This window comes from Talpa europaea, assembly GCF_964194135.1.
Source record: "Talpa europaea genome assembly, chromosome: 15".
NCBI lineage: Eukaryota > Metazoa > Chordata > Mammalia > Eulipotyphla > Talpidae > Talpa > Talpa europaea.
The window spans coordinates 14,531,177-14,544,998 of NC_140083.1; the positions used below are offsets into that span (position 1 = coordinate 14,531,177).

General features: G+C 39.0%; 1 protein-coding gene across 17 annotated transcripts in view; it reads left to right on the plus strand.

The window, feature by feature from the left end:
• ANKS1B (ankyrin repeat and sterile alpha motif domain containing 1B) overlaps window positions 1-13,822 on the plus strand; it is a gene marked incomplete at both ends in the record, with an annotated part of 793,016 nt that overhangs the window by 522,089 nt on the left and 257,105 nt on the right. For all 17 annotated transcript variants that reach the window (XM_084256217.1, XM_084256227.1, XM_084256226.1 and 14 more), the window contains one exon: window positions 3,327-3,425. In XM_084256217.1, the coding sequence (XP_084112343.1) occupies window positions 3,327-3,425 (99 nt within the window). The remainder of the gene's footprint in view (window positions 1-3,326; window positions 3,426-13,822) is intronic.

The following is a 13,822-nucleotide window of genomic DNA, read 5'->3' on the forward strand; positions in this document are numbered from 1 at the left end:
ATATAAATAATTTATCAGTTGGACTTATTATTTTGATAGCATGGGTTTCTAGTCCCATAATTACTGATGACAGTGCAATCAGATACCAATTTAACACTGAAAATTTAGAAGAGGATTTTCTAAAGATACTAAATTTAAAGTTCATGAACTTTGACTAAAAGACACCTTAATTATATCCTGAAAATGATTCATGAGTATTTTTGACTTCCAGTTTTGATCCCACTGACTCCATTTTTGCCCTCATTTATGTGATTCTACTGCAGCTTCAATGTCTTTAACTGTAGAGAAGCACTAGAACTTTCTACTATGCTGGAAATAGCCTCTATTTGCTTTGTCCAATCCAATAGTCATCAGCCATGTGACCAGTAAGTCCTTGAAGTCAGAGTTGACAAGAATCAAGTAGTTATGGTAATTGAGAGGTCATTCTTAACATAAGGTAGAGAAATTCTATGGAGTTAATGAAGGTAAAATTTTACTGTGGTAGGTTAAGGAGCAAATGGGAGATGAAGGAGTAAGGAATAGCATGTGATCTGGGGAGGTGAGGAGTGGGGCAGAGCGGTATTGGAGGTGGTTCCACAGAATATGGACATAAATGAACTCTACTCAGAAAGCATAACCAGATGAGACTCTCCTTAACCAGATGAGACTCGAACCCAGCTCTTTATAGACTCCAAGTATATTGCTATTTTGAAAAATGACTGGCTGGATGATGTACTGGGATATTTTTGGAGTCCCTATTATTACAATAAGAGAGAAAACAGAAAATTGCTAGCAGCCTGCCTTGTTGCTGACAGTAAATCCTTTTCTTTACATTTCCATAATTAGTACCATTTCCCTTGGGCACATCCTCACCATTTACATTGTGCTCCCCATAATTCTCATTCATTTTTCAAGTATTTGCTAATTATTCTGTATGCTAGGAAATTTGACCAAAAGGGAAGACATCTACCTTTCCACAATTCTTCAGAGTTTTCTTTCTTATAAAAGGTAGAGAAAATGGTACATTGATGATTGCAAGAAAGCAGTCATTTTTAGAAATTTAATTCAAATCTTCCTAGTATTCAAACATTGAAATCAGTGTTTTTTCATAAAATCAGGTAATTTCATATTAACTATATATAGTAACTAATTCTGGACTACAGTATCCTCATGTACTGTATTTGTACAAAGAAACAAGGGCCTGTATTTTGTATGAGCTAGTATTGTGGGGTGGTTCTTTAGCTCACAAAAGAACTGGTGATGCTCTAACATGTAGATGTTTTTTGGGTTTTGACCTTTGGTTTTTAATAGCTTGGGTAACTCCTTTTGGAAAATCCCTCAAAAAGAAAGTCCAATGCAGAGATATATCATATTCTCTGCCCGTGACACTCCCGTCCATTTCTGAAAATAAGAATGCTTTCTCCAAATTCAGTCATTTATATTCTTAGCCATGCTCTGTTGTGTGCACTGAGTAATTTCTTGAGCGCAGTGTTTCCTATGGCATGTTGCCAGGGCTGGCTTTATTTGTTTTTCATTAGGCTTTTCATTATCATGTTGCTATATACCTGGATACTTCTGCCTCCTCGGAGACAGCCAGGGTAGCTTAAGCATAGGAATGATACTATAAGTAGGTGGAATGTTTTTATCCAGTAAATGCCCATTTTAAATCCCTACCTCTGGTAGCATTCTAATAGTTTTAATCTTTCTAAGAACAGTCAATTATCCATTTATAACATAGCATGATATTAAATTGTTTACATCCATCTATTCTGTCCCTGTCTAGGAAAGACATTAGTCTCACTTCGAACCACGCTAGAATGATTCCTCCTCCTTTATTATCTCAGGAAAAGGTATCATGATCCACTCCTGTTGCCCAAGCCTGGAACTAATGCATATTATGCATACATCCCTCATTTCACTCCTTCAGTCCATGAGTCCTGCCTCTGGAGAGTTCTCAGATCCACCCACTTCCTTCTAGCTCTTGTGACCACTACCTTAGGCTAAGAACAAGTTACTCTAGAACAACTGCTGTGACTTCTTCATGATCTTCACACCCCCAGGAATGCTCCTTCATGCTGTCAATACCCACTTCTCTCCATAAAGATGCCTTCCATAATTTCTCTACATGAATGATTTTGTCTTCCACACTAAGAAGGCAGAGTATGACTAGCCCAGCAAAGTGATCTGAACTTTTGAACTACTCTATAGGTTCCTCAATTTAGTGAAAACTCTACTTTACAAACCCCAAAAGATGGAAATTTAGACACAATAGGCAATCAATAAATGTCTGGATTAGAATATTAATCAGAGCTCTAAAAAATCATTGCAATTGGAATTTCAGGGCAAGATTGGTCCTTGGAATGTATGGCTCAACGTTGTCATCTTATAGGTAAGCAAATGAGATCCAGTCACAGAAACCAAATTGGTCTTTCCAAATTTGGAATCTCATGTAACTCCTTTTCTGAAAATCTGTCCTGCCTTCCCATATGGTCAGGATAAACTCAAAATTCCTCAGCATAGCACAGAGTGTTTGTACAGTCTGGCCTCTGTTTACCTTTCCAGCCTTACTCTTTTGCTTCTCTCTGTGGTTTATGCAAGAACTCGATGCTTCCAAGTACAATATGCCCTTTGTTACCTACAGGACATAGCACATCATTTCTCCTTTGTCCTTCCTCTTTGAATGCTCTCTCCGAACCATCCTTGAGGTATCTGAAAACATACCTCAGGTCTCATCTGGGCTCTCAAGCAGGTCACCATCACAGCAGGTCCACACACAGCATTCGAACTGCCTTTGACCTGTCCATTGGCATCACTCAGCTGGAAGAAATAAGGACAGCTGTGAGCAGGTGCCTGCATCACATTCATTGTTTTATACCCACATGTTGACCAGGGGCCTAGCATTCAGTATTTTAAGATTAATTATTGTCACTTTTAAGATGCCTAGTATTTTTCATCAGCATTTCTCTCAAAATCTACTTTTAGGGGGAAAAAACAAATGGACTCATTCACACCAATGTATTGGTCACTAATAATCCTAAATGCAACCCTTCTTAGAAGCATTTACATTGTTATCATACAAAGATTTAAGTCAAAGGAATAGAATCCCCAGTGCCGAGAATCCAACCTTAAATAGTAAGTCACGAGAATATTTGTGAGGGGAAAGAAGCTTTCTCAGAACAGCTCAGTCATATAGGTGATCTACTCTGCTCGCTCCCTCATTGGAGAATGTCTTTGTTTATAAAAATCATATAATTTGTTGCCTATCTTTTCTCATATTTAATGAATCATCATTTACCCATAGTAAAAACTGCCTGTTTTAACTTGTAACCTTTCTGAATTTGTTCTAGGGAAGCAATGTTATGGAAGATCAGGATTTGTTGGAAATTGGAATACTTAATTCTGGGCATAGACAGAGAATTCTACAGGCAATCCAGCTCCTTCCAAAGGTGAGCAGTGTTGTGCTTTTTTTGTTTGTTTGCTTGTTTGTTTTTTACCTACAGGGACCAAAGTGATTTTAACTCTCAACAGTTTTAACTCCGGGTTAATTCAAGAACGTGTTATTGTTTAGGACCCATTTCTTCATAGCTGTGCAACTCCCAACTGCTGGTCTTAGATCCAACTAACCATTCAGACTCAATTATGTGCCAATCTCAGCTTTAGGTTTACCTAGAAGGATGTCACACAGGAAACACCTCTGCCTGTCAGCAGGGAAACTTCCAAGTTTCTCTTCAGTGGGATCTCATATCAGTAAAAACATTAGTCTATGCCCCTCAAGTGAAAGCTCAGGCTCAGGAAGACAAGGGCAGGAATGTGGGTGCATGAATGTTCCTGGGTTATAAGTTCATGTCCCTTATGAAGCAGTATCTCTTGTAACAGCTCACAGACTTAGCTTCCAGGGACAAGGGACCTGCCTAATTACGTGAGTCATCACTCAGGGATGTCCAAAGTATCACATCCCCATCAGGTATTTATAGTTCATATATAAATCCTTTCCGGTCCAGATGCAATTTGCCAGCCAGGTATCATTTTAACTATAAGCAGCATGTTACCTAGCAACCGAGTTGACCTTCTGTTTCCAGATAAGCTTTCTTAAGAGCTAAAGCAAAAGGTAGGATCTGGGCATTGGTCTTCAAGATATGTGGGATTTTAATTGCCAAGAACAGGGAGAGGCATTTCAGGGGCCAGCAGGAATCAAATAAATACAGGTACAGTCCAACAACACAGGACCAGAAGCACTAGAGGAACAGCGATACTGTGTGATTTGAAAGCCAGTGGGATTTGCACAACGTGAATGTACTTACTTGGCACTGAACTATACACTCCAAAATGGTGAAGGTGGTAAATGTTATGTGTTATTATTTCACAACTTTAAAAAACCATTTCAAGAAAAGAAGAAGAAAATCCAGTGTGATTAATGCAAGGGGAGCTTGTAGTCAGAGATAAAGCAAAAAATAAAAAAAATCATAGGTTGAGTCACTTTGTGGCAGGCTAAGGAATTTTAAATTTGTTCTGTAGTCACTGGGAAGCAGGCATATCTGGGCTGCTTTGGACCAGTTAATTCTAGAAGCAGTATATAATGGGAGTGAAAGGGAGGGAATATTGAAGTGACATCATCCATTAGGAAATAAGATCTGGGGACAGGATTTGGAGGCAGGGCATGAGACAAACAGTAATAGCAGCACCTACCTCTGTGAGTTTATCTTATATTTTGTATTCTCTTTGTTCTTTTCCTTTCTAAAGAGGCTATAATTTCTCCTCTTCAGAATGGAAAAGATAAATATTAACCACTAATTCTAAGGAACTGACCTAGTGAAATTTGCCAACTGACAGTGAACTGATTTCCTACTGATAAAAACTTAACACTTGCAAATTCAAGGACAGTAAAGCATGCAGAGGAATTCTGTCATAGAATTTTCTACCCTAAAAGGGAAAGAAATAAAGTGCCCTTAGAATTAATTCTTGAAGTAAATCCTATAATTGTGTTGATCATCTGTCCACTTTTGTATCTTTGCTTAGAATATTACATCCTCAGCAAATTTTCCCCTCATTGTCAGCCAGGGCTTCTACATTGCTGTGTCCGCAACAGTTAGCAGGCTGCCCAGCCTGTGCTGGGTGTGGAATAAATCAATAAATGGCATGGTGCTGTCTGTCATTGAAAGTTCAACTCAAACCATTCCATAACCCTCCTTTTATGAAGCTTCCCCTTAAATGGAGCCACTTTTTACCACCATGGTAATTATCACCCTTGTCCAAACTAACCCCCTCTCAGTGAGCCACAGTAGTTTCTAATCTGTCTCCTCCAGGGTAGACTACCTGAGTCAATTTCTCATTGGTCCTCTCTAGCCTGGATGACTCATAGATGTCTAGCCTCTGCCCTAGTTGCCTTTCTGACTGCTCTACAATTGGATTTCTACAATCAGAACAATTCTTCTAAAACATTAATCAGCTCATACCACATTCTGCTTTAAATCTCCACTGACTTCCCTCCTCACTTAGAATAAAATGTTTATCATGGCACACAACAGTCAGTATAGGATCTGGCCCCCACCCACCTCTACCACCTTATTTCTCCTATTCCTACAGTGTAATCAGGTAGCGCTCTTTTTGTTCCAGAACATTCCTAGCTCATTTGGCCTCAAGATCTTTCCAAATTGGTCTCTCTGACTAGAAATGCTTTTCTTCTGATTTATATGCTTGCTTCTTTTTTTCCTTTTATTTCACAATTTCCATCCTTTTTTTAATGGACATTTGTATAGGCTATTGCCACTGTAACTGGGTATCCTGTAATTTCTACAGCTAAGTTTTGAAATATGATATAAAGCATACAGCTAAAAATATTCAAGCATCCTGGTAGGAAGTAACAGTGAATAATATCCATATAGTATCACAGGATCTTTACCATACTGTGTGAATAATACTCTAAATAGAATTTAAGAAGAAATAGCTCACCTTAGGAATGTTGACATTACCATCACATTAGAGATTCTCAATATGCAGGCAGAGGAACTTATTGAAGAAATTTATTGATATAAAGAAGTAGTTGTGATGAAGAGGATGAAGGTGCCAAGGCAGTGATGTCACGAGCTAGCTTCTCTATGTCATCAAGTCTCTACTCAGCTGTCCTCTCCTCACAGAGACCTCTGTGACCTCAAAGTCACACCACTTGCCCCTCTTCACCTCTTCATCTTTTTCTTTCACCTCTTCATCTTTTTTCGTTCTATATACCAGACCCTCAAACAGTGCCTGGTACCTCCTAGGTAGTGAAAAAAATATTTGTGGAATGAAATGTTCTCTGGCATTTGATGGCACTATGCTGTTTTGTCTGAAGGCAAAAATTCTCTCACTTTCACATGATGGGTATCCTGAGGCCAGAGACTATGTCACAGCCATTCTTGAATTTCTCAGTGTGCTTAGCTCAATTTTCACATGTTCTTCCAAAATAATATTTTAAATCAAAGGGTATCTCAATTTTTAAGATATAGATATAATCCTGTGTATGCCATTTGATAATGAGAAATAAAAACCTAAACCCAGAATTATTTGGAGCATAAATGGAGTGTTTATTTTTAAAACAGAGTATCATTTCCATTAGAGAAAACAATATAATAGAAACAATACAAAATTAAGCATCTCTCAAGAGACTAATGCAGAAGTGCTTGCCATGCACACAAACGAGTAGAGACCATCTAAAAACATCCAAACACGTGTTCAGCAGCACAAACAGAATGTTATAATGCTGCAAATTGATGCTTTGCCTTCGTAGGTAATGAGCCCAATCTTCAGATGGTTAATAGTATAATTTTACCACCAGCATATTCGTTTGCATTCTCACTAATTTTGCATTGCCAGAAAAAGGACAAAATGTCTCTTTGTTTTGTTTATAAGATTTTGGTCTTCAGAATATTTATGTTCTTCATCTGTCATAAGAAATATTCCGTGATTGCTACCTGAGATCCTTTAATTAACATATTGTGTTTTTGAGTCAGCAATGAAACAGTACTTAAAGATACTTAAAACAGTGCTAAAACAGTATCAAGATAGTGCCAAGGGACAGTGCCTAAGGAGGGGGACAGTTCACTCTCAGTGGATTCTTACCGATGTGTACACCTGCAAAATCATCTAGGCTCAGATTCCAACAACAGGTCTATGTAACAAACAGGAGATTGGGGAAAGGGAGTTTCTGAGGCCACAGTGGCTGACTGTATCACTCCCAATAGTGTCTGCAGTGTCTACAAGTCCTAAACAAAGGCTGTTTGTGGAAAATGAGGTGACACTGCACAGCCCACAGTCACAGTGTGAAGCCTGGATGCTGGACCAGACAGTGATGAACTCATCAGCATCAGGAGGTGGTGCCAGAGAACCAGAGGCTGTAGACAGCACTTCATGAGCTGTTGGCATAGACCAACAATGAATGGTTATTTGAGATAGTAGGCCCACGCCAGCACTGTTCCTTGCAGGTAATGTCAGAGGCGGGTGCAGTGGCCAGGTGTCTGCAAAGGTCTATAGAGGTCTGGAGGTCTAGAGATCTGGAAGTCCATGGAGAGCTGGTGAATCCCACACAGGTCATCTGCTTGATGCTTCTCTCTCTTCCGAGCCCGTCTGCTTAATCCTTCTTCGAAGATGGTTTAATGGATCCTTCTTTACTCTACAGAGGCCAGCTGCTGACTGACTCAGTGGGCTCTTGCCCTGCCTTATATCCACTTCAGAGTCCCCCACCCTGCAAGCCTGATTAGATCATTTTCAACCCTAAGCATTTGATTGAACTGCTTAGCACCAATCAGCTCACTGTCTACTTCTATTAGGAAGTGACGAAAAGGGAACTGTCTTGCACCAGAGTAGCTCCCTTGACCAAATTGGGTGTCCACAGTGGATCTCTCCCTTAATATAACTCATCCTGAATTGAAAATATACTTCAAAATACTAGCAACTTGTGCAAACAAGCTCGCTTCATTTTTCAGTATATCCTTTTCTAATATTTTCCTATTTAATATCAGTTAGGGTTATTGAATAGATGACTGTGCTTGCTATACCCCACTTCTTTGCTTCCTGATCTAACTAGTTCATCTGCTGCCACCCCACACAATCACTGCTAAGGTCACCGGTAACCAATAAAGCAGGTATTCCACAAACCCTTTCTACCTACACCTTCCTTTGGCCTTTATAGGTTCTGATAGTACTGTCAACCGCCATCATTGTCTTCTTTTGGCTTCCATGCTACCAGTATCTTCTTTTCTTCTATGTTGCCCTTCCTCTCCTTGCTGGCTCATTCTCTTCATATAAATATTGCAGGTCGTTAAAACTCAAATTCAGAAATACATGCTGGCTGCGAATATTGTCATCAAAGGACTCTTGGTCACTGTACTTTCTGCTCTTTTTTGCTCGGTTCACTGTTACCCTTTTTCTTTGCTACATGCTGATAAACATCTGCATTTTAGCTGCCCTTTATTTCTAAATTCAACTCAGTATAACTAGTATTTGTTGGACTATATAGTTTCAAGCATTTTTTTTTTTTTTTTACTGATTGGCACTGAATACCTCTGATTAGATTAAATTATCCCCTTTCACATTCTCAATTTAAGATTTTTGCTGGGAAAAATAAGAGATTTTATGTCTAGTTTTGTTATGCCAATAGAAAAAGAAGATTCGGTGTCAGTTACCTATTGCTAATTAATAAATTAGCCCAAATTTTAGTGGGATTTTACGGCATTTATCATCTCATAGTTTTTGTGAGTTAGAAATCTTGGAGGGGCTGAGCGGGGTCCTCTGGCTGTGGGTCTCCCACATGCCTACAGTCACTGCGGTCACACTCAGCTGAGATGGGTCTACCACCCCGCTTGCTCAGGTGGTTGTAAATAAGATTCAATTGCTTCGAGGGTTTTGGCCTGAGGTCTTGGTGCCTCATAAGCTATTGACTGATCACATCCCCCAGTTTCACGTCACATGGGCCCCTCCATAAAGCATCTCACAACGTGCATCTGACTTCAACAGCACACAGGAGGGGCTGTTTACACATGAGTGTGAAAACCAGGAGGTGGGATCATCGGGGGCCATTTCAGAAGTTGGCCGACTGCAAATACACTTTATCATGATCCACTTTACAGTCTAATTTCCGCCATGTGTGGTTAAGATGGAATAAACCGTCATCAACATTAAAACAAATGTGTCTTTTATTTCCATGGGAAAGCTCCATGGGACTGTGATATGCACAATTAGATGATTTAGAAGCCATATTTACAAACATGACTCAAAAAGAGGCACATGTTTCTGGAGTGTAGGGTTAGGTATAATGCAGCATGACAGGATGTAATCACATAGAAATGAGAGACCCTGGAGATTCGCCAATTGCCCCAACAGATTTCACGAAGATCTGAATGCCACAAGTGATACACACACATCAGTAATCCTGTAAAAAATGACAAATATTAAAGGCATCTTCATTCTTCATGGTGCCTCATTACTGAAAGCAGCATGTTTCCATCTATATTAGAGGATTGAATTAATCAAACGCCATTTGAAAAGGCTTTAGGGAGGTTAGTAAAGAAAACATATTTTTGAAAACAAACAAAACTTGAAAGTAGAGCATTTAATGTTAGACCCAATCAGAAAAAGTTGATCAACAAGTGACCGCCCTTCCCCCAAAAAAGCTGTGAGCAGGAAAATGGAGATGTACTGGCAGAGGTTGAGAACTCAAAAACTTTTAAGGGCAATAGCAATACAGAGTGATGGAAAATAGCAAACTGGAGAACACAAACTACCCACCCCCAAAAGTACTGGTTTTGTTTTCAAATATTTTGTTAATAAAACAAAGCACTGGGGACCAGATTTAGTTATGGTGATGGTTTTGTTAATCCTGTATTATCAGGGAAGAGAATCTAGTCATTCTGTGCTAGAAACATTTTGCTTCATCTCAACTGCTGCCCTTCTTCATAACATAACTCCTATTCATTCCTTATGATTTATTCCTTGCAGAGACCTTGCTTCACATGCTCTGTCCGGACCAGATTGCTAAATATAACCCTTCTGTGCTCCCATTACACTCTTTAAAATTACCATTGATTAGTTTATCTCTCACTCAAGATTAAGATCTTTGTCATATTCATCTTTGTTTCCTAAGCATGAAGCACAAGCACCTACATACACATAAGATGCTTAAGTGGCATTTCTTAGATTGAATTGAACTGAGCCAACCAAGAATGCAGATTAGAGGTGAGTCCTGCATAGGTCAGGTTGGGACCCCTAAAGACATTCCCAACTGAACACATTTATATTTAGATGTTTTACAAAAGTCCTCCATGAATATAATACCCACAATCCTGGTGGCCAGCATCTTTCTGAAGTGACCTCCCTCATGCATCACACTTTCTCTTTATAAGTAGAGACCAATAAGTAGTCTGCTCTTCAGGGGTTCCTTGGGAGAAGGAATGGTTGTTGCTTATAAATCTCTTTGGGTCCTTTGAAATGACAAAGCCTAGTACATACAAAGTATAAAATAGCTCTAAGTACTTTGAGCTGAAGAGATATCCCAGAGTGTAAATGTGGTGCCATCCCAATTGCTTAATGATGTGTTGCTCCAGAGTTTAATGCAACCTCAGAAGGCAAGGCGGCTGCTTCATTCTAAGTTAGAGAGCAGATGTTTTGATGTCATATTTTATTTTATTTTTTAAAGATTTATTTATTTATGCATACAAGAACTGGGGTACAGGTCAGAGGTGTGAGGGGTGAGAGAATTCATCAGAGACAGAGTGGGGAACAGAACAGGAAGATTGACTGAAGTACACTGCTGAGGGGAGCAGTGGGCGAGTCAGGAGAGGTCTGCTGCACCATGTAAGTAGCTCCCTGGCACACTGGGGATCAAACTCATGCTGCAGAAGCTGCGGATTGCTTCATAGGTTGCATCTTAACCCCTTGCGCCACCAGGGAGGTCCCACTGATGTCATATTTTTAAACTTAAAATATCACAGGTGAGGAAACAAAGTACAGGTCATATTAAATTTTGTAGACCAGAGAGTTAAAATATCGTTTTTTACTCACCCCTCCTGATATTTATAGAGAAATAAGAGAGACATACTGCAAGTGGATTCTGATCTATTGCCATCTCCAGCAACTGTCATCCTTCCACTCTGAGAAGCTCACCCTTATTCAATGAAGTGTGATGGCTCTCATGGAGTGGAAAAGTAAAAGAATGTAGATATTCAGGTGCTTTCTCTTCATTTTATCATTCTCCTAGAAAATTATAATTTAGAACTGGAAAGGATCTATAATATCCAGCTCAATCTGTCACCTGGGACATTTCACAGATGAGGAAACCAAGTCCTGGTCATATAAATGATTTTCCCAGAGGCAGATTGTTCCTTAGCAATAGAAATGCAGCTAAGTCCCGGGTGTCTGTGCTCAACATTGCCTCCTGGATGGATACTGCGCTCTATCAAAGGCCAGGGCTCTGAGAATGCTTGTGCATTTGTGAGAAAAACTGTTGAAGGTCAGGAAAGAATCAATTGACTAAAAACAAGAAAAAGAAGTGTTTATAAAATAGGGCTTAAAAGGCAGTTTTTGCATTTTCCGTGAACCATTAAACTCCCTCCTCAAGATTGGAAAGGAAGAACTATGGCAGGAATCCAAAAGCCCTAGGAAAGCAAGAAGAGACAGACATGGAAAAAAGAAGAGAGGCAGACACAGACCTTGTCAGTTGTTTAGCAGCCCCTGGAGGGGTCAAACCACTTTTTATCCTTATATGTGGTCTCAAAGAAGCTTCACTCACAATAGGCATTGCTACTTCAAAGAAGGAAAGGCATGATACAATGAAGTAAAATAACTAATCTTACTTATTTTCTTTTCAATCTGTGTAGAAAGGCAAGAAAGTTGAGCAAGATAGAAGGCCACTCTCCAGGAGAGTGAAAACACGTCTTTAGAGCATTAAACTCCATGAAGGTGATATTTTTGTAGGATTGAGCCAGGAAGCAGCATTATATTTTGGTTAGAACCATGGCCAGACCCCCTGGTTTTACCTGCTCGTTGGGGTGATGTAAGAGTATAATGAGTCAATATTTGTAAAGCACTTACAATGGAATCTGACACATCGTACAATGGAATCTGACACATCTGACACTCATGTGCTACATTAGTGCTTATTTGATACACTTTTAAAAAAAGATTGAAGGCAGACCAAGAAAAAAGGGAGGTTCTTTCAATTCATTGATTATATCTGAAAATTACTACTTCAGGCATAAACAATTAGCAAAATGAATCTCCTTTTATTTATTTACTCAATAGCTATTTAATGAAATGCCTGCAACATGCCAGGCAATGTTCTAATGTTGGGGATTTGGTGTTGGGAAACAGAATCTAAAAGCTTGCATTAGTGGCTGGTGTAGGCCAAAGGAAGTAAAGAAATAAAAACAAATGTAGCTTTTGGTCATGATAAGTATTATAGAGAAAAATTAAACAAAAGGATAGACAGAGTATGATGAGAATGTGCGCCATTTTAGATGGGCAAACTAAGGTTCTCACCCGGCAGCTTACTGAGGTTTTTAACCACTTTGCTGCATTGTCTAAACATTATACTCCAAGGTTCTATAAAGACACTAAGGGGCTATTGATGTAAGAAGCTAAATAATCTACTGAAGTTGCCATTAAGGAACTGGCAGTCTTGCCAGGACTCAAAAATGAACTCTTAAACTTTATAGTGTAACCTTATTCAGTCCTGGCTTAGCTACCTACTGCTGTGTCACTGTAGGCAAGTTACTTATATTCCTGAATCACAGTTTCCTCATCTGTAAATTGGAGATAATAGTAGACCTACCACATTTTGTTATTTTGAGTTTCATAAATTTTAAAATGCATGTGAATTGCATGAGATTTGGAAGAACTGAATTGAGATTCATTATAACCACTTGCATTTATTTAGTAAATGCTCACTGAACTGACAAAACTAAAAAAAAAAAAATGACATTGCTAACCAAAAATGACAAAAGGTCCAAAAGGACCTCAGTTATGATGTGAGAGTTCATGACTTAAAGTTGTCATGACTGCATTGCACTCGTGAACTTTCTATTCTTCCCATTTCTCACAAGGCATATCACACATTTTCTTGATAAGAAGCAGGTGAATTTATTTTTACCACATTTAGTATTATTGTTTAACCCATCAGGAGCAACACGAGAGGTGTATAAAAATAATAAATAGTACCTTCCTAGCTAGAGATTAAGTGAATAAGCGTAATGCTGAGAGGGTTTCCGGTCTGCATCTCTTAGAGGTAATGTCATCAGTCCCCAACTACATAGAAAGTGGGAGAGACGTGGAAATGAAAAATACATTGAACAACAAGGGCTCAGTTAAGGTCTGTGGCACTGGAAGGAACAGAATTGATCTAAGAAATGAGGTGGTCAGACCTTGACAGTGCAGTCTCATTAAATTGCTAAAGGCTTTGTGATGTCACAGAAAAGCAGAACTATGCAAATTTATGCAAGAACTCTTAAAAAATAAATACACCATTTTGAATGAGCTATTGTTCCCTCTCTGCTGTACAAATGAATTAAGTGCTAATTTGATGGTTGAATATAATTCGCCTTTGTTTCTTATTTTTTATCAATAGCATTCTAATGAGAGGTCTTTTTTTATACATGCAAAGGCATTGAGCATCTACTTATGTCTCAGATACAGTGCAAAGAGAAACAAGATGAAATTGCACAGCGTCTGCCTTCAAGAAGATGACAGTCATATAGAGGAAGTCAGGCCAATATTTAAGTGATTTTAATAGAAAGCCAAGCATGGAATGAACTATTATGGGAGTAGAAATACAAGCTTTGGCTGGGAAGTTCTCTTCTGTTCAGTGAATGAGGAAAGG